At 37.6% G+C, this 22,224-nt stretch overlaps 1 protein-coding gene across 1 annotated transcript; it reads left to right on the forward strand.

Moving 5' to 3' along the window:
- Positions 1 to 11,256: 11,256 nt before the first annotated feature.
- LOC124506331 (olfactory receptor 51V1-like) lies at positions 11,257 to 15,028 on the forward strand. Its single transcript, XM_047072381.1, has 2 exons — positions 11,257 to 11,279; positions 14,083 to 15,028. Exons 1-2 carry the CDS (start codon positions 11,257 to 11,259, stop codon positions 15,026 to 15,028), a joined length of 969 nt encoding a protein of 322 aa, XP_046928337.1.
- Positions 15,029 to 22,224: the final 7,196 nt, after the last annotated feature.

The raw sequence follows: 22,224 nt of genomic DNA on the forward strand, positions 1-22,224 counted from the left end.
GGGCTGGTTTAGTGGTGACAAATTCCTTCAGTTTTTGTTTGTTTGGGAAGACCTTTATCTCTCCTTCTATTCTAAATGACAGACTTGCTGGATAAAGGATTCTCGGCTGCATATTTTTTCTGTCTGAAAATCTCGTGCCAATTCTTTCTGGCCTGCCAAGTTTCAAAAGAGAGATCAGTCACGAGTCTTATAGGTCTCCCTTTATATGTGAGGGCACGTTTACCCCTTGCTGCTTTCAGAATTTTCTCTTTATCTTTGTATTTTGCCAATTTCACTATGATATGTCGTGCAGAAGATCGATTCAAGTTACGTCTGAAGGGAGTTCTCTGTGCCTCTTGGATTTCAATGCCTTTTTCCTTCCCCAGTTCAGGGAAGTTCTCAGCTATTATTTCTTCAAGTACCCCTTCAGCACCTTTCCCTCTCTCTTCCTCCTCTGGGATACCAATTATGCCTATATTATTTCTTTTTAGTGTATCACTTAGTTCTCTAATTTTCCCCTCATACTCCTGCATTTTTTTATCTCTCTTTTTCTCAGCTTCCTCTTTTTCCATAACTTTATCTTCTAGTTCACCTATTCTCTCCTCTGCCTCTTCCATCCGAGCCGTGGTGATTTGCATTTTGTTTTGCATTTCATTTAAAGCGTTTTTCAGCTCCTCATGACTGTTCCTTAGTCCCTTGATCTCTGTAGCAAGAGATTCTCTGCTGTCCTGTATACTGTTTTCAAGCCCAGCGATTAATTTTATGACTATTATTCTAAATTCACTTTCTGTTATATTATTTAAATCCTTTTTGATCAGCTCATTAGCTGTTGTTATTTCCTGGAGATTCTTCTGAGGGGAATTCTTCCGCTTGGTCATTTTGGATAGTCCCTGGTGTGGTGAGGACCTGCAGGGCACTTCCCCTGTGCTGTGGTGTATAACTGGAGTTGGTGGGCGGGGCCGCAGTCCGACCTGATGTCTGCCCCCAGCCCACCGCTGGGGCCACAGTCAGACTGGTGTGTGCCTTCTCTTCCCCTCTCCTAGGGGCGGGATTCACTGTGGGGTGGTGTGGCCCGTCTGGGCTACTTGCACACTGCCAGGCTTGTGATGCTGGGGATCTGGCGTATTAGCTGGGGTGGGTAGGCAAGGTGCACGGCGGCAGGGGGGGCAGGCTTAGCTCGCTTCTCCTTAGGTGATCCACTTCAGGAGGGGCCCTGTGGCAGCCAGAGGGAGTCAGATCCGCTGCCGGAGGTTTGGCTCCGCAGAAGCACAGAGTTGGTGTTTGCACGGAGCGAGCAATTTCCCTGGCAGGAACCGGTTCCCTTTGGGATTTTGGCTGGGGGATGGGCAGGGGAGATGGCGCTGGCGAGCGCCTTTGTTCCCCACCAAACTGAGCTCTGTGGTCCGGGGGCTCAGCAGCTCTCCCTCCCTTTGTCCTCCAGCCTTCCCGCATTCCGAGCAGAGCTGTTAACTTATGACCTCGCAGACGCTAAGTCGCGCTTGCTGTCGGAACACAGTCCGTCAGGCCCCTCCGCTTTTGCAAGCCGGACTCGGGGGCTCTGCTTGGCCGGCGAGCCGCCCCTCCGCCCCGGCTCCCTCCCGCCAGTCCGTGGAGCGCGCACCGCCTCGCCGCCCTTCCTACCCTCTTCCGTGGGCCTCTTGTCTGCGCTTGGGTCTGGCGACTCCGTTCTGCTAATCCTCTGGCGGTTTTCTGGGTTATTTAGGCAGGTGTAGGTGGAATCTAAGTGATCAGCAGGACGCGCGGTGAGCCCAGCGTCCTCCTACGCCGCCATCTTCCCCTCGAGCGAACCAAAATCATTTTGAATAAGTGATACGTGGTCTTCGGGTTTGAGAGGAATCAAGATGTTCTGTGACAATTATTGCTCTAAATGAAAGAAATTGGTCTTGATTATAATTACATCTGAGTTTGGTTTTACATAAGTTACCATATAACTCTACTAGGTTATTTTGCAAGCCACGTGGAGCTAGTATATTTCTTGACAGACATTTAGACCAAAATCAGCTTCTTCCATTTAGCTCACATGGACATAACTTTAATTAATGAAAATGGAGACTCACGTTTGCATCCAAAGACATATGAGCTAATCATATCTAAATACCCTGTGGTGTTTACCATGACAGAACATTTTGTCTCAATTTTTAAAGCTATTCTGTGACCAGTGTTCACTTGCCACAAATAAAGTGTTGACTATACCAGGGGCTCCTGGGTGACTCAGTCGGTCAAATGTCCAACTCTTGATTTCCACTCAGGTCACGATCTCACAGTTGGTGAGTTTGAGCCTTAGGTCAAGTTCTATGCTGAAAATGTGGAGCCTGCCTAGGAATCCCTCTCTCTCTCTTTCTCTGTCTCTCTTTCTCTGTCTCTTTCTCTCTCAAAATAAATAAATATTCAAAAAAATTTTTTAATAAAAAATAAAAATATAGAGTGTTGGATGTCTTAGAGCCCAGAGGTAAATTTACTCTGAAAAATTATTCCATCAATTATTTACTAAAATTAAATATAAGCTAAGTTTCTTGAGAAATCTTATTGACAATGATTAACCTTAAATTTATTCAGCCAAGATTTAGTGATGTGTGGAACTGTTTCTGTAACAAACTAAAGCCTTATTCTGATTTCTTTCTGTTGTTCCATTTTGTCATCATGGAACTATAGAATATATTTAGAACAAGAATAGTGAATTTTAGAGTTCATTTAATTAAAACTTTTTGTTAATATTTTGGGAAATAACATGGAATGGCTCTTCAATACATTAAAATAAAGAGTATATCTTGACAATTTTATTGTCATAAAATTAATAAATATTAGCTACTGAAACACAACGGTATACAAGTTATAGAATAGCATTTATTTTAACAGCTCCCCATCTACCCTAAATAAGAGATTTTGGTGTTCAAATATGTGATATTTATCTCCAAAAATCTTTTGCTGATTTACACTCATATTAAAAGCATAAACGAGCTTCTGTATCTTAACAAGTTCAGCAACACTAGATCCTGATAACCGTAATTTATTTTTCCAGTAGTGTATCAAATATTAAATTGTATTTGACCTATTATTTTAAATGTTGTAGTCATTTAATTTAATTTATTTATTTGTATTTAATTTTATTTTTTATTTTTTAAAATTTACATCCAAATTAGTTAGCATATAGCGAAACAATGATTTCAGGAGTAGATTCCTTAATGCCCCTTACCCATTTAGCCCATCTCCCCTCCCAAAACCCTTCCAGCAACCCTGTTTGTTCTCCATATTTAAGAGTCTCTTCTGTTTTGTCCCCCACCCTGTTTTTATATTATTTTTGTTTCCCTTCCCTGATGTTCATCTGTTTTGTCTTTTAATGTCCTCATATGAGAGAAGTCATATGATTTTTGTCTTTTGTCTGACTGACTAATTTCACATAGCATAATACCCTCCAGTTCTATCCACGAAGTTGCAAATGGCAAGATTTCATTCTTTTGGATTGCCGAGTAATACCCTATTGCCCTATTGTGTATGTGTGTGTGTGTATATATATATATATATATATATATATATATATATACCACATTTTCTTAATCCATTCATCCATCGATGGACATTGGGGCTCTTTCCATACTTTGGCTACTGTTGATAGTGCTGCTATAAACATGGGGGTGTCCCTTTGAAACAGCACATCTATATCCCTTGGATAAATGCTTAGTAGTGCAATTTCTGGGTGGTAGGGTGGTTCTATTTTTAGTTTTTTGAGGAACCTTCATACTGTTTTCCAGAGAGGCTGCACCAGCTTGCATTCCCACCAACAATGCAAAAGAGATCATTGTTCTCTGTATCCTCACCAACATCTGTTGTTGCCTTAGTTGTTAATGTGAGCCATTCTGACAGGTGTGAGGTGATATCTCATTGTGGTTTTGATTTGTATTTCTTTGATGATGAGTGATGTTGAGCATTTTTTCATGTGTTGGTTGGCCATCTGGATGTCTTCCTTAGAGAAATTTCTATTCATGTCTTTTGCCCATTTCTTCACTGGATTATTTGTTTTTGGGTGTTGAGTTTCATAAGTGTTTTATAGATTTTGGATACTAACCCTTTAACTGATATGTCATTTGCAAATATCTTCCCCCATTCTGTCAGTTGTCTTTTAGTTTTGCTAATTGTTTCTTTCGCTGTGCAGAAGCTTTTTATTTTGATGAGGTCCCAGTAGTTCATTTTGGCATTTGTTTCCCTTGCCTTGGGAGACGTGTTGAGTAAGAAGTTGCTGTGGGCAAGATCAAAGAGGTTTTTGCCTGCTTTCTCCTTGAGAATTTTGATGGCTTCTTGTCTTACATTTAGGTCTTTCATCCATTTTGAGTTTATTTTTGTGAATGGGGTAAGAAAGTGGTCCAGGTTCATTCTTCTGCATGTTGCTGTCCAGTTTTCCCAGCACCACTTGCTGGAGAGACTGTCTTTATTCCACTGGATATTCTTTCCTGCTTTGTCAAAGATAGGTTGGCCATACATTTGTGGGTCTATTTCTGAGTTCTCTATTCTGTTCCAGTGATCTGAGTGTCTGCTCTTTTGCTAGTACCATACTGTCTTGATGATTACAGCTTGGTAGTATAGCTTGAAGTCTGGGATTGTGATGCCTCCTGCTTTGGTTTTCTTTTTCAAGATTGCTTAGGCTATTCGGGGTTTTTTCTGGTTCCATACAAATTTTAGGATTATTTGTTCTAGCTCTGTGAAGAATGCTGGTGTTACTTTGGTAGGGATTGCATTGAATATGTAAATTGCTTTTGGTAGTATCAACAGTTTAACAATATTTGTTCTTCCTATCCAGGAACATGGAATCATTTTCCATTTTTTTGTGTCTTCTTCAATCTCTTTCATAAGCTTTCTATAGTTTTCAGTGTGTAGATATTTCACCTCTTTGGTTAGATTTATTCCCAGGTATTTTAGGTTTTTTTGTGCAACTGTAAATGGGGTTGATTCCTTAATTTCTCTTTCTGTCGCTTCATTGTGGGTATATAGGAATGCAACCGATTTCTGTGCATTGATTTGATATCCTTCAACTTTGCTGAATTCATGAATCAATTCCAGAAGTTTTTTGGTGGAATCTTTTGGGTTTTCCATATAGAGTGTCATGTCATCTGTGAAGAGTGAAAGCTTCACCTCCTCCTGGCCAATTTGGATGCCTTTTATTTCTTTGTGTTGTCTGATTGCAGAGGCTAAGACTTCCAATACTATGTTGAATAACAGTGGTGAGAGTGGACATCCCTGTCTCGTTCTTGACCTTAGGGAGAAAGCTCTGTTTTTCCCATTGAGGATGATATTGGTGTTGGGTCGCTCATATATGGCTTTTATGATCTGGAGGTATGCTCCTTCTATCCCTACTTTTTTGAGGGTTTTTATGAAGAAAGGATGCTGTATTTTGTCAAATGCTTTCTCTGCATCTATTGAGAGGATCATATGGTTCTTGTCCTTTTTTTTATACATGTGATGAATCATGTTAATTGTTTTGCAGATATTGAACCAGCCCTGCATCCCAGGTATAAATCCCACTTGGTCGTGGTGAATAATTTTTTTAATGTATTGTTGGAGCCAGTTGGCTAATATCTTGTTAAGGATTTTTGCATCCATATTCATGAGGGAAGTTGGTCTATTGTTCTCCTTTTTAGTGGGGTCTCTGTCTGGTTTTGGAACCCAGGTAATGCTGCCCTCAGACAAAGAGTTTGGAGGTTTTCCTTCCATTTCTATTTTTTGGAACAGCTTCAAGAGAATAGGTGTTAACTCTTCCTTAAATGTTTGGTAGAATTCCCCTGGAAAGCCATCTGGTCCTGGACTCTTGTTTTTTGGCAGATTTTTGATTACTAGTTCGATTTCTGTACTGGTTATGGATCTGTTCAAATTTTCTATTTCTTCCTGTTTCAGTTTTGGTAATGTATATGTTTCTAGGAATTTGTCCATTTCTTCCAGATTACCCATTTTACTGGCATATAATTGTCTTAATATTCTCTTATTATTGTTTTTATTTCTGTTGTGTTGGTTGTGATCTCTCCTCTTTCATTCCTGATTTTATTTGAGTTCTTTCCTTTTTCTTCTTGATCAAACTGGCTAATGGTTTATCAATTTTGTTAATTCTTTCAAACAACCAGCTTCTGGTTTCATTAATTTGTTCTACTGTTTTTTTGGTTTCAATAGCATTAATTTCTGCTCCAATCTTTATTATTTCCTGTCTTCTGCTGGTTTGGGGTTTTATTTGCTGTTCTTTTTCTAGCTCCTTAAGGCGTAAGGTTACGTTGTATATTTGAGATATTTCTTCCTTCTTTAGGAAGGCCTGGATTGCTATATACTTTCCTCTTATGACTGCCTTTGCTACATCCCAGAGGTTTCGGGTTGTGGTGTTATCGTTTTCAGTGACTTCCTTATACTTTTTAATTTCCTCTTTAACTGCTTGCTTAGCCCATTCATTCTTTAGTAGGATGTTCTTCAGTCTCCAAGTATTTGTTACCTTTCCAAATGCTTTCTTGTGGTTGATTTCGAGGTTCATAGTGCTGTAGTCTGAAAATATGCATGGTATGATCTCGATCTTTTTGTACTTACTTAGGGTTGATTTGTGTCCCAGTATATGGTCTATTCTGGAGAATGTTCCATGTGCACAGGAGAAGAATATATATTCTGCTGCTTTAGAATGAAATGTTCTGAATATATCTGTTAAGTCCATCTGGTCTAGTGTGTCATTCAAAGCCAAAGTTTCCTTGTTGATTTTTTGATTAGATGATCTGTCCATTGCAGTGAGTGGGATGTTGAAGTCTCCTACTATTAAAGTATTACTACTGATGAGTTTCTTTATGTTTGTGATTAATTGATTTATATATTTGGGTGTTCTCACATTTGGCACATAAATGTTTACAATTGTTAGGTGTTCTTGGTCTATAGACCCCTTGATTATGATATAATGCCCTTCTGCATCCCTTGATGCAATCTTTATTTTAAAGTCTAGATTGTCTGATATTAGTATGGCTACTCTGGCTTTCTTTTGCTGACCATTAGCATGATAGATGGTTCTCCGTCCCCTTATTTTCAATCTGAAGGTGTCTTTAGGTCTAAAGTGGGTCTCTTGTAAACAGCCTATAGATGGGTCTTGTTTTCTTATCTATTCTGTCACCTTATGTCTTTTGATTGGAGCATTGAGTCCATTGATGTTTAGAGTGAGTACTGAAAGATATGAATTTATTGCCATTATAATCCTTGTAGAGTTGGAGTTTCTGGTGGTGTTCTCTGGTCTCTAATCTTTGTTGCTTTTGGTATATATATATATTTTCTTCATTTTTTCTCCCCTCAGAGAGTCCCCCTTAAAATTTCTTGCAGGGCTACTTTAGTGGTCACAAACTCCTTTAATTTTTGTTTGTCTGTGAACTTATCTCCTTCTATTTTGAATGACAGCTTGCTGGATAAAGAATTCTTGGCTGCATATTTTTCTGATTCAGCACACTGAATATATCCTGCAACTCCTTCCTGGCCTGCCAAGTTTCTGTGGATAGGTCTGCTGTAAACCTGATCTGTCTTCCCTTGTAGGTTAAGGACTTTTTTCCCCCCTTGTTGCTTTTATGATTCTCTCCTTGCCTGAGTATTTTGTGAATTTGACTATGATATGCCTTGTTGATGGTCGGTTTTTGTTGAGTCTCATGGGGGTCCTCTGCGCTTCCTGGATTTTGATGTCTGTGTCTTTCCCCAGGTTAGGAAAGTTTTCTGCTATGATTTTCTCACATAACCCTACTACCCCTATTTCTCTCTCTTCCTCTTCTGGGACCCCTATGATTCTGATGTTGTTCCTTTTGAATGAGTCACTGATTTCTCTAATTCTTAAATCGTGCTCTTTTGCCTTAATCTCCCTCTTTTTTTCTGCTTCATTATTCTCTAGAAGTTTGTCCTCTATATCTCTGATTCTCTGTTCTGCCTCATCCATCCTTGCTGCTGCTGCATCCATCCATAATTGCAGCTCAGATACAGCATTTTTAATTTCATTCTGGCTACTTTTTACTTCTTCTATCTCTGCAGAAAGGGATTCTAATCTATTTTCGACTCCAGCTAGTATTCTTATTTTCATGATTCTAAATTCTGGTTCAGACATCTTGCTTGTATCTGTGTTGGTTAAATCCCTGGCTGTTGTTTCTTCATGCTCTTTCTTTTGGGGTGAATTCCTTCGTTTTGTCATTTTGAAGGGAGAAAAGGAATTAATGAGGTAGAACAATTGAAATAAAAAAGTAAAATTTAAAAAGTACTGAAATTAAGAATTAAAAACAAACACACACAAAAATTGAATAGATGATGCTAGATCCTAGGTGTGTTTTGGTGTGGGTGTTGAATGTGGTATGACAGATTAGAGAAAAAAAAGGGTGGGGGGAAGAAAATCGTTTGAGAATTTGAAAAAATGAATACACTGACATAGACTAAAATGAGATGATGGGGTAAAATAGAATTTGAAAAAATATACACAAAAGTAAAGAATGTAGTTGAAAAAAATTAAAGAAAAATATTTTTGATAAAAATTAAAAATAAATATGATTTTTTAATTTTCTGTATTAAAAAAAGAAAGGAAATGAAAAGAGAAAAAAAGATTAAAAAATAAAAGAAAAAAATTGTTTGAAAATTTGAAAAAGTGAATACACTGTAGTAGAGTAAAATAAAATGAAGGAAGTAAAATCGAATTTGAAAAAATTTACATAGCAGCAAAAAATATAGTAAAAAATTAAAGAAAAATATTCTTAATAGAAATTGAAAGTAAAAATGAATTTTTTCTCTCTCTGCATTCAAGAAAAAGAAAAGAAATGAAAAAGAGAAACAAAGAAAAATAAGGAAATTGTTTGAGAATTTGAAAAGGTGAGTACACGGAAGTGGACTAAAATAAAATGATGGAGGTAAAGTAGAATTTGAAAAAAATTACACAAAAGTAAAAAGTATGGTAATAAAAATTAAATAAATATATTTTTAATAAATATGAAAATAAAAATGAATTTTTTCTGTTTATTCAAGAAAAAGAAAATAATTGTAAAAGAGAAAAAGGAAAAAGAAAGAAAATTGAATAGATGAACCTGTTAACAGATTGAGTAGGACTGAAATTGCTTCGTTTTCCCCTAGAAGTCAGTCCATGTAGCACTTTATAGTCCATAAATTAAGCTGGTGGTGAGTCTTGTGTTCTTGAGCAATGTTGGCCTAGTTGGGCGGGGCTCAGTGTAACGGCTCTGCTCTCCACTAGGTGGCGCAGCTAGCCTGCTGGTGTGGGTTGTTGTGGTGCTCTTTGGTGCGCGTGCACATAGGCTGGAGCGTTGAAAAATGGCTCCACCCAGCCACACAGTCTGTTCTCCCAGATCAGCAATGGCACACCAGTCCTCCGTCTTCAGCTCTCGTCCACTCCCTGCTTTTTCACTCTCTGTGACCAGGCCCCAAGCAGTACCTCTCTCCCAAGTTTTGTCTCAGATGCGGCTATTTTCCCCGGCCCCTTACTTCCTAAGGACTGCGGCTTTGACCCACTCTGCCCCTCTATGGGAGGGTCTCACCCAGCAATGGCTGAATATCCGCTGCACCCAGGAATGCCTGCTGGATGCTGTTGTTGCTGGTGCCCCAAGACTGTGGCGAGGTGCCAGCCCACCCCAGAAAATGTTCGGGAGACAGTGTAGCAGCAGCACTTCAGGGATTATGGAAAATCACAACACGCATCTGGCACCAGGTTTCACCCTTAATGACCTTGTTACAGCACCAGCGAATGTGGCCATTTTCTGGGGTTTGCTGAGACCAGGTGACTTCAACAGTCTCTACCAAATGTCCTTCCAGCAGTGGAACCGCTTTTCCCTGTGTGGCCCCAGAACCTCCCAGCTCCCACTCTGTTCCTGGGGATTCGCCCTTCCCACCAGAGCACCGCCAGGTATTGAGCTGTGGAGTTGCAGCCTTGTGCTTCCCTAGTTTACAGTCTCAATAGAGTTTAAACCCTCTCCTTTCTCCTTTCTCCCTTTTTAGTTTAGTCCCTGCAGCTGATTCCAATTTTCTGCTTTCTCTCCAAGTGCTTTTGGGGAGGGGTGATTTTCCCATATTCTTTCCCCCTCCCCAGTCTCTGTCCTCTCTCTGCCCGAGAAAGAGGTTCCCTACCTTTTGGGGCTTCTTGCTCCTCAAGTTCAGCTCTCCACTCCATGTACTTGCTGAATTCTGTGGTTCAGGTTGTACAGATTGTTGTGTTAATCCTCCAATTTTCTGGGTGTGTAGGATGGTTCAGTGTTGGTCTGGCTGTATTTTATGGACGCAAGACACAAAAACCTTCCATGCTGTTCTGCCATCTTGGCTCCTCCCTCATATTTCTTATTGTATAAAATTTGTTGCTTTATATGTATTTTATTAATTATAGAAACTACTCCCAAGCATTACTTGAAGTGTTTTTTTTATTTGTTTTTATTTATTTATTTTTTTTTTTGAGGGAGAGTGTGTGTATATGTGAGTAGAGTAAGGGACAGAGAAAGAGAGAGAATCCCAAACAGGAAACACGCTCATCACAGAGCCCTATGCAAGGCTCAATCCCAAGGAACCTTAAGATCATGACCTGAGCTGAAATCACGAATGGGATACTCATCCGACTGAGCCACCCAGGGGCCCCTTAATTCTTTTATCTCTCTGACTTTTAGTCTTCCCTAAGAAGCTTTAAAATATTTGTTAAGTTAAAAATAATGCCATTTGTTTAGTCACAGTGCAACTATGGAAATGTTTTAGGAGAATAGATACAGTTACATAAAGAATATATTTCTATTTCAGGTGTATGTCGTTACAAGCCCCATCGGAGTGTTAATGATTTCTACATGTGTTTATGTGCATTTATATCTACAGGTGCTGCATTTGTGAATGGGATTTGTCATTCTAGTCTGCTTTCTATTGTATTTTTGAATATAAATAAATGGAAGGCTTATTTTTAGGGTGTGTTATTTGCTAAATGCTTATAATTTCAACAAATTGTTAGAAAAAAATATTGAATATCACATTTAGAATAAGTTTGAAGTAAATAAGAACATTGCCTTCTTCCATTTCATATGAACATTTAAATTAATGTCTGAATTCATTTCTTTGACTAATAAAGGAATACAATTAAATTATCATCCTATAGTGAAAATTCTTTATTTTTTCCATACTTTAAAGAAAATTGTGACATAATCTATGAAAAATCTGTTTTATACACAATGTTGTCTTAAACTCTCTCTCTTCGATTAGTAGTTGAAAGGAAAAAATGTATTCCCTATTCTATTTGGATTGGTGATTCTGTTCATGTTTATAAAGTCAAGAGGCATGTTTTGAACCAGATTCCTTTAGAGTATAGCCTCATTTACATTATAAAAATAACTTCCATGTTTTTAGTCATTTTACTATTTTTTCTTATTTTCAAGTTGTTGTGAACTTTTACCTTTTGATATACATGTAAATGCATGTTAGCTGGAAGTAGGAACAAAGGCCAATATGATATGCAAACCTGATGTCCTATTACCCTGGAAGATTGACAGTTATTTTTATTATCAGTCCACTATGTCATTAATGATTTGTTCAAATCTTGAGTTTCCAAAATAGTAAGGACTTCAAAGGAATTACTAACAAACATACATTTTCCCTAAGTAGAGATTTTCACCAATTCTTCCATCTCTATACATTTTCTGAAAGACTGAAATTTAACAGCTATCAATTTATACATTTATGTATTTTATCTTTTTGTTTTTTTAAAAACAGCTCTTAGTTTTTTTGACAATTTCCACATTTTTAAATCTCCATTTCATTTATTTCTAGTATGGCCTTTGTTCTTTCTTTCTCTTTGCCATCTTTGGGCTTAGTTTGTTCTGTTTCTAATTCCTTGAGATGAAAAGTGAGGTTTTTAAAAATGTTTTATTATTTATTTTTGAAGAAGAAACAGAGAGAGACAGAGTGTGAGCTGGGGAGGGGCAGAGAGAGAGAGGGAGACACAGAATCTGAAGTGGGCTCCAGGCTCTGAGCTGTCAGAACAGAGCCAGACACAGGGCTTGAACTCACAAGCTCTGAGATCATGGCCTGAGCCAAAGTCAGATGCTTAACTGACTGAGCCCCCCAGGGACCCCAGAAGAGTGAGGGTTTTTATTTGAAATATTTCTTGTTTCTAAATGATGGCATTTATGGCTATAGACTTCCTCTTAAAACTGCTATTGAATCATTGCATATGGGTTTTTTATGTTTATTTATTTATTTTGACAGAGAAAGAGAGAGAGAGAGAGAGCAAGAGAGCATCAGCACAAGTGGAGGAGCAGAGAGAGAGGGAGAAAGAGAATCCCAAGCAGGTCCAGCACTGTCAGCGCAGAGCCAGAGCAGGGCCCCATTCCATGAACCACGAGATCATGACCTGAGCTGAAATCAAAAGTTGGTGGCTCAACCAAATGAGCCACACAGATGCCCTTTATTGTCCCATTTAATTTTACTTTTAATTTTTAAATGTTTATTTTTGAAAGGGAGAGAGAAAAAGCACAAGTGGATAGGGACAGAGAGAGAGAAAGAGACACAGAATAAATAGGCTCCAGGCTCTGAGCTGTCAGCACAGAGCCCAACACAGGGCTTGATCCCACCGAGCCATGAGATCATGACCTGAGCCAAAGTCAGATGCTTAACCGACTGAGCCACCCAGGCATCCCAGTTGTCCCCATTTTAGATGCAAAAATTGATATAAGGTTAAGTATGTTGCCCAAGGACACAGTACTCACAGGAGTTGGAGAAGGGTTTTCAACCCAGAAAGTCTGGCTTTGTAAGCACATTATTTATCTCCGTGGTCTACTGCCTATGAAAAGATATAATCCTTAAGTAATTCTAGAAATTAAATTAATAACAGAAGTACTCTAATTCTGAGAGTTAAATAATGCTAAGATTCCTAGTACACAGTAAATGCAAAAAAAAAAAAAATGCTCGGTAACATTACTATTATGAAAATAGAGACTCTAATTCAAGCAGTTTAAAAGGATTATCAACCGTATACAAATCTGTTATGACTTACAAAACAACGTTTCATTTGCCAGCACACAAACTCTTTGAATACTGATGGCATGAGTTCAAATAAAAAGAGAAAAGTTATACTGAAATGAAGGGAAATAAAATGAAATTTTATGTCAATAAGAATAACCTGTCTTATATAGGATGTATCTGCCGTCCTTCAAAAAAACATGTAAAGACCAGTGAGGGAGGAGGCAAACTACTACATGTTTCTGGAACTGTCTGTCCAGTACTCATTTCAAAATCTCCCTGAATGAAGGAATTATTTTTATAAACTTGCACTTGTAAGAATATTCAAAATTTAGTGGAGTGGAACATCTGCTCTACAGATATTCCCATGGGTTTTCTCTCACTCTCCCAAAGAAGCACAGCCCCTATATGTTGCATCATTCACTCTCAGAACCTCCCAGGGTTTGGGATTTACTCCAGTGATTCCTAGACCTACATAAATCTTGCTTCTTCTGGAATATCCATGCCACCGTGACAAAGAGAAAAGAACCAGATCCATTTTCAAGATTGGCAAGACCATCTCAGCTGTGAGCGACAGTTATTCTTTATTAAGTCCATGAAATGTACAAGTACAAGTGGACAACATGACTGAGAGATGACTTCTATAAATGACTGAGTGTCTTATGTAATAAGCAGAGGTGAATCTTACACGCTACGGCAGTGAGTTGCAATTCATTTCACGAAGTTTTAAAGGCAAACACTCGAATGTGTTTTCCTTTTCTACTTGGTGTACTTAAACTTCATTATAATACCTTCACAAGCCGGGTATTTTCTCTGTTATTTGTAGTGTGTGAAGCACTGAGGTAGAAAGTGACAGTGAGATTATGGATATGGACACAATTCCTCTGATGCGGCCAGTGAACGAATAAGAAGGTTTCATATGGAGGCATAGTCTCTGTTTCAGAGCAAATGAAGCTTCTTATAGAATACAAGCATTGGTATTACGTGTAATGAGTTCTTGTGCTAAGTGCAATCATTCCTTTTACAGCTGTTACTTCAAACTTTATATTAAGGCAGTGGAAAACACATATGATTCTTAATAAGCTGTTTAGTATATTTTTTTTCGAGAGGTATCCATCTTTAGAGATCCATGTCTGTTCAACCTGATTCCAAAATCAGTAACTCCACCTTTCTCCTTACGGGTTTCCCTGGCCTGGAACGGGAATATCCTTGGCTCTCCATTCCTTTCTCCTGTATCTATGCTATGGTACTCTTAGGGAATTGCCTGGTGTTGCATGTGATCCGGACGGAGCCCAGCCTGCATGAGCCCATGTTCTACTTCCTGGCCATGTTGGCCCTCACTGACCTGTGCATGGGGCTGTCCACAGTGCACACGGTGCTCGGGATCCTGTGGGGGATCAGCCAAGAGATTGGTCTCGATGCCTGCATTGCTCAAACCTTCTTTGTTCATGGTCTATCATGCATGGAGTCTGGAGTCCTTCTTGCCATGGCCTTTGATCGCTTTACTGCCATCTGCAATCCTCTGAGATATACATCCATCCTCACCAATATGAGAATCATCACCATTGGTGTGGCCATTTTAGGGAGGAGTTTCCTGTTCATTACCGCTCCCATTGTCCGCCTAAAGTTCTTCGATTACTGCCATCCTCATATCCTCTCCCATTCCTTCTGCCTGCACCAAGACTTACTTCGGCTTGCCTGCTCCGACATCCGCTTCAACAGCTTCTATGCGTTAGCCCTGGTGATCTGCACACTCTTTTTGGATTCGGTGCTCATTCTCATCTCCTACATCTCGATCCTGCATTCAGTCTTGACTATTGCATCCCGGGACGAGCGGCTCAAGTCCTTGAAGACCTGTGTCTCCCACATCTGTGCTGTTCTGGTTTTCTATATCCCAATTATTGGTTTGACGATGGTGCACCGCTTTGGAAAGCACCTCTCTCCTGTGGTCCACGTCCTCATGGGCAATATCTATATCCTTTTCCCACCCTTGATGAACCCTATCATCTACAGTGTCAAAACCCAACAAATACGTAGCAGGATCCAGAGATGGTTCACTAAACAAAACTGAGTACTAGAAGTTAGTGTGTTCTAAGGAAAGGAAGGTCGTATTTGCAAGAGGAATGACTGGTAATGATTTGTAGCAGAAATAATAAATGTATATGTAATGTTTAACAGATTAAAGGCATATTTATAGTCATTTCTTAATTTAGTTTTCCAGAGCCGGAGAAATAAGCAGAGAAAGTGTTACTGATCTCATTTCCTAATTTTAAAATTAAGTATAACGTTAACTACACCGACTTGTGTTCCCCAGTGTATCAGTGAGCACTTGCCTGGGTAGTTACTAAGTTTACGGTACCATCCGTGCTTTTTGAATTCTAGTTCAGCATGTGATTTTATTTTTCATAGAACTGGTATATCGGTACGTTTACTTGTATAGGACAAGTAGCCTTTACATATTATTTCCATGTGTCACAAGTTGACTCTGTGGAGTTTGTTGAGAAGGAAAATTTTACTCTACCCTTCAAGGTTCTTCTAAATCAGTCTAATAATTACATTGGCATGAGACAGATTAACAGGAGAAAAAAACAAAATTAAATTAATGCACACAGAGGTCCATAGTAAAATTAAGACCAAAGGAAATGACCAAGACATGAAGTTTTTATACATTTTAGACAAACATCCATCTGTGAGGAACTGACGGGACAAAGAAAACTTATGCTCAGGAGCTTCCATTAGTAAAGAATTCTAAATGTGGACTAGAATTTGGGCTGGGGTAATAAATCTGTAAAAATTACAAGATTTATTTACATAGGCTACTTTGGCCCTGATTCCCTATCTCTGATGATAAGGATGTCTCTTTACCTTTTGATGCAGAGAAGGTACCTTTCACATGGGAGATGTGCTTCCTGCTTTCTGGAGACAAAGAGTCAGCAGTCTTGCACTGGCTGTTTCTTAAATAAGTTTAATTCAGCATAATCTTTATGGTATTGTGGCATACTTCGGGGCAGCCTTCCCTAGGTCCCTGTAAGATCATTCACACCTCTTCTACATATGTTTAAGCAAAAGTGCCTAGAAAGCCTGTTCTGTCTCACCTAATAGAATGCAGGATTGGTAGATTAGATTACACAGTTTAATGTAAAAGATTTGGTGAACAGTGACTGAATCAGCTATCATATCTCTACATAGTCTACGATGTACCCCCAATTCTATATAGTTTACAATACTCATGAGAGTTGTCAATTGACTTTAATCTTGGTGTCAGTGTACATGAAATTTTAAAGACAGATCAACCTCTTTATCTTTAAGGTAGGATGCGAAGGCACATATATATTAAGTAAAACATCTGCACCTAAACTGGGGATAGAATTATGGTTGTGAGAATCTTTTGAATGTATATCCCATTTTTAAAATAATGTTTGTATTTATTTTTGAGACAGAGTGAGAGACAGCATTGAGTGGGGGAAGGGCAGAGAGAGAGGGAGACACAGAATCCGAAACAGGCTCCAGGCTCAAAGCTGTCAGCACAGAGCCTGACGTGGGGCTAGAACTCTCAACCATGAGATCATGATCTGAGCCGAAGTCAGACGCTCATCCAACTGAGCCACCCAGGTACTCCTGTATATCCCATTTCTATGTCTCACCCTCTTCATGGATAAAATTAGGAAATTCAAGTCAATAACAAAATGCAGATATTGTTATTTTTTGTTGTTTCTTGCTTTTTAAAAAACCTTGACCTCCTCCCAAATTAAAAATCAAAAAGTAAAAAAAAAAAAAAAAAGAATCCCATAGTATCAGTCTCAAGATTGTTTTTCAAATTTCTTTAAATATTGTCACCTCATCACAGCTATATCAAGCCATGACTGGGACAGCAGAGTTATTAGCAGAGACTAATTACAGTTAGGCTACAGAGATGGGAGGAAGCATATTGTTGCACATACACCTTCAGGTGTATGAAGTTCCATCATCGATATTCTCACAAACAGAGAAAAAAATCAATTTTGAAAACTAACGTTTGTTTTGTTACCTTTAATTTATCTTTTAGTGTTTTATTAGAAAATTGATATGCTTTTTAGATTAAAAGATATCACATTTATGTTTGTTACTCTTGCCTTTGAGAACTGTCACTGTGTAAAGCCCACACATCTCTATATCTCAGTCTATCTAAACATCTCTGTCCATGTCAGACTACTTTTCTCTGATGGCTCCTTTCTGTTAGGCTCTCTGTGACGGTACTTTATTTCAGAATGCCTGCCTCTCCTATCAGTCCTATTTCTCTATGTGTAGCTCATTTCTGGAAGAAACTTCTGGCCAAACATTGGTAATTGACCTGTTCTAGTTATAGTGGGAAATAACAGACCTTATTTCTCCTCTTTGTTAGGGGGAATTTGAGAAAAAGGATGGAGAGGAAACTTCACATTATTATATTAAATATAATCAATATTATAATATTGATTGATGATGAAAATATAAGTGATCCCTAGTATATATATGCATTAAGGTTTACATTAAACAAAATTTTGGGGGGCACATAGGTGACCTAGTTGGTTAAGCATCCAACTTTGACTCAGGTTATGAGCCCCTGGTTCAAGAGTTCGAGCCCCATATCAGGGTCTCTGCTGTCAGCTCAGAGCCCACTTTGGATTCTCTGTCTTCTCTCTGCCCCTCCCCCCCACAAAAAAAAAATAATTTTTTTTAAATGTTTATGCATATTAGAAGTCAGATTTTGGAGTAAGAATAATTTGAGTTGTCCAAGGGCAATAATATTATCCCCCTTAACATGACAATAAAATGGGTTTGGTGAACTTTACATTTTGTGTAAGTTGAGCTTTTATTTTTCCCCATGAATGTGTCTAAGAAAAGAAGTTTTCCTATAGTCTTCTATAAAATTTCAGTGTCTTAACTCTAAAAACTGAGCAGAAATATGATAGACTATAATTACCCCAAGTGAATAATAGTGAAAAGGAAAAAGTTTCAATAAGCATTTCATAAGGTCAGAGTTAAAATTCCGTGCTTACATATTTATACTGTATTTTATTAAGTTGTACCTAAAATGATAACAGAATTAGAAGTTAGCTATTAATGCATTATATTTGTGTATGTGGATATATATCAACATATGTATGTTTGCATTTATATATATATATATATATATATATATATATATATGTGTGTGTGTGTGTGTGTGTATATTCAGGTGATACTTATTATTTACAGATTCTGTATTTGGGAATTCATCTACTTGTTCAAATATATTTGAAACCCCAGAATCAATGCCCCCAGTGTTGTCACCATTAGTGGACATATGCCAGGCAGAAAAAATTTGAGTTGCCTAACACACATGTCCTCAGCTGAGGTTGAACAGGCTTAAGCTCTGCCTTCTTGTTTCATCTCTAGTACGAATAAATGAGTATACATTTTTGTGGTCTATTTAATGCTCTATTTTACTCCTTTTTGTTGGTGGTGGTGATGGTGAAAATGGCCCCCAAGCATCCTACTGAAGTGCATCCAGTGTTCCTAAACCCAAGGCTGTGATCCATCTTACGGAGGTGACAGTGTGTCAGGTAAGCTCCCTGTAGGCAGAAGTTATAGTTGCCTGTGAGCTCAATGTTAATGAATCAAAAATACTGAACATCCAGAAAAAGGAAGAGGAGTTTTACCAATCTGTGCATGAGGTTGCTCCTCCAATTGCTAGGGCAACGTCTAGAGTGTGTGATGAAACTATGGAGAGAATGGAAAGTTGACTAAGTTTGTGAATTCATGGTATTATGATCAATTAAATAAAATGTAGTGGATGGCACTGTTGCAAGTGTGAAATCCAAAGGAATCTACAGATCCATTATCCAAGGTCAGAAAGGGTGAAATCCTTCTTGGTTAATGTTTATTACAGGGAAATGCCACATGAAATGTATTATTTGTAAGAAATGTGTATTGAATGTGTTTGATATATATTAAAATGTGTCTTTAAATTGAAACACACACACAGATTATGTACTAAATGGTTATTGAAAATGTGATCAGAGCTCAAAGCAACTTGATGCTTGTGTTTCTCCTAAAGAGAAATGGTTCAGAACTCAGTGACTTTACAGAACATAACTGCAGCAAATAATAAAAATAGACCGTATATATATTTATACTGTAATTCTATGTTTATTAATATATACACCAAAATTGCTTACACAGCTATGAAAATACATACATGCATGCAAAGGTTCATTACATCATTAATATGCTTCAAAAATATTCATTTAGAGAGAAATATTAATTGAATTGTAGTACTTCTATAACACTCAACGTCATTGGCATTTTAAAAATAAAAAAAGTCCAAAAGTTGTGATTTTAAAACTTATCTGTGTTATTCATAAGTAGCTGAAAAACTATGCAGAAAAATATTCTTGATGTAATCTAATTTTTATTTAAAATAATTCTACATATATTCTAGTATAAAAAAAAGCCTGAATATCATACTTACTAACTAACTCTAATGAGAGAGTAGGGATAAAGGACGAAAAAAAACATTTTAAATTGTTTGAGTTTTATACAATTAATGGTATTGTTTCAATTTAAAACATATATGTTTATCCAAGGAGAGAACTATAGGGATTTTTCATGGGGTATGGCATAAGTTTAACTTGTCCACTAAATTTTCATACACATAGGCATCACAAACAATTTTGTTTATATTAAAAGCCATACATAAATTTTGTGATTGGCAAAGTTTTCTAAGCATACCAAAAAAGGTATTAAAAAGGGAAAAATAAGGTAAGTAAAACATATTTTGTGTAAAATAAAATCTAAATTATTATTCAGCTCAAGAGGAGCAAGAAGGAGAATCTAAAGGCAACATTTCACTCGATGAACAAGTAAATAAAGTACGTAAAAAGAAATTAAAATGCATCAGAGACATCCTGAAGAAATAGAATTTCATAGAGGAGTCTTTCCGAGGACAGAGAGAGCTCTTTCTGAAGCCACATCTGCCAAGAGCCATCTGCTATGTCTGGTCAAAAAGGACGATTCTCCTGGCATACAGCCAGTTTTGAGGGTCAGAAAACAGATTTTTGGAATTCTGGCAGAGCCTAAAAGAAAAAAGTAGAAAACCAAAGGATCTCTCTCCAGGTGACAGTGGAGGAACAGAGACCTGAGACTGGCAATGTGTTAGGTTTCAGACAAGATATTTGCTAAACTCTGAAACTGCATGGGACTGGAAAGCCAAAAGAGTGGGCAGGGAACATTTGAACAAGACAGAGTTGTTTTCGGTACACTTGTCTTCCTTGGCGCACAAAGATTACAGTGCAAGGTGTGGATTGCACCCTAGCTCACAGTTGAAAGCCTGAACAGGCCAAGCCTTAGGTGCAAAAGTGAAACCAGCTAATACAGTGGTACAACCAGCTTCCACTCAGTCCAAATTTTGATTAGGTCAAGGTAAAGATCCTATATGGGGCTTACCACAGAGCAAGATGTGCATTATCCCTGGAGGAAAATAACACTTTACCTGGCTTTCATGATTTTTATATATAATGTCAAACACCCAGTGAGAAACTGGTAGACATGGCAAGAGACAAGAACATGAGTTCAAAAACAAGGAGAAAAGCAGTAGAAACGGACCCCTCCACAGCTGTATTTATTGTAAATAGCAGTCAAGGATTTTTAAGGTAACAATGCTTAATATGTGCAAGGAAATAGAAGAACCAATGATAAATAATTTATTAATCCTTAAAAATGAAGAGTTGAAGAATTTTACCAGGAAATTAGAATATACCAGAAATTTAAATTAAAATAAAGAGAGAGAGAGAGAATGAATCAGATGCACATTAGAAAATGCTAAAGCACAGGAGTTAAACCTGATAATTCAGGAAAGCTGAATCAGAGAGCAGAAGACAGGATTACTGAGCTAAATGAGAGGTTAGTAGAAAATAACAAACATGAGACTTTAGTGCCTTATTAGGGAAAGGAAGTGTTTCATGGTGATAAAAAGGTCAATCAACAAGGAAGATCTCTTTAAAATCTTCATGCATCAATAAATGGAAGTGCCTACCTACCCATAGCTTAAAAGTACGCAAATCAAAGACATCAGCAGCTGTAACAAGGGAAACAGACTAATCCACATTCATAATGGAACATTTTAACACTCTTCTATCAAAAACTGAAAACACAAGCAAATAAATCTAAGGATAGAAATGATAAAATGACATAAAATTAATAAACTTGATCACACACACACATGTATAAATACAAAAAAATGGATAGATATAGATCCATAAATATGGGAATAGATATAGGTACAAGTAACACTTCGATCAACAGGTACAGGTGAACAAAAAGTGAAAGATTGGGTCATACATAAAGCTTTAATTTGTATTTTTAAATTAATTTTAGTGTTATATTAACAACTGTTTGAAAACAGTGGCTCAGTATTTCAGCTCAAGCGCAAGAAGAATGATGCAGATTCTCACAAGGAAAATGAAGATAAGCATGGTAACCAGAATAATCTCTACTGAGTACCTACCAGTTCCCAAACCCCATGTGAAGGGTCTTACATAAACGTATCCATTAAATTAAAGTGACAATCATGTCTCTAGTTCCCAATAAAATGTATGTTATTCTTCCTTATCTATAGTTTAGGCAGCTGAATGTGTGATAGTAAATTGTACTCCAACCTCTGTAGTTAGGAACTGGCAAAATAAGAGTTTCGAACAAGGTCATTTTGACTCCAGAACTCAAGCACGTAACCAACTTCTTCAGCAGTTGTTTCTCTACCAAATTGAAATCTGCTTTTTGTATAAGATATTCTTGACAAATATTTGGCTACCTGCCCTCATTTATGATGGACTTGCAAAATGCAGTTTCTCTATGAAATACTATTAGTATATGAGCATCTTAATGCAGAACAAAATGTACTTTGCTTTATAAAAAGAAAAACATACTTGGAAAACAAATATCGTGAGAATCCTAGCCTCCAGAATTTCTGTCCAGGTTTTTTAGGCCAAAGGGTTACTGTTGATTGAATCAGGAAAATAATTGAAAGAGGTTTAGAATAACGTTGTCTCTAATCTAAATCTAAAACTTGTCTTCACGTTACTGAAAAAATAAATCACCAAATGCCAGAGCATTTCTCATGTTGCTTTTATGCAAGTGAGAAATTAAATGAACACTTAAAAACAATAAATATAAGCCATGGTGTAAGCATGGCCTTAGTCCTAGATTTGTTGGAGCAAACATATTTGATGTCATGAGAAGCACCAAGTTGATTATAGCATGAATTACTTG

Source organism: Lynx rufus, unplaced genomic scaffold (genome assembly GCF_022079265.1).
Source record: "Lynx rufus isolate CCGP_SWC_20201006 ecotype Redwood Valley unplaced genomic scaffold, mLynRuf1.p SCAF_9, whole genome shotgun sequence".
Lineage (NCBI taxonomy): Eukaryota > Metazoa > Chordata > Mammalia > Carnivora > Felidae > Lynx > Lynx rufus.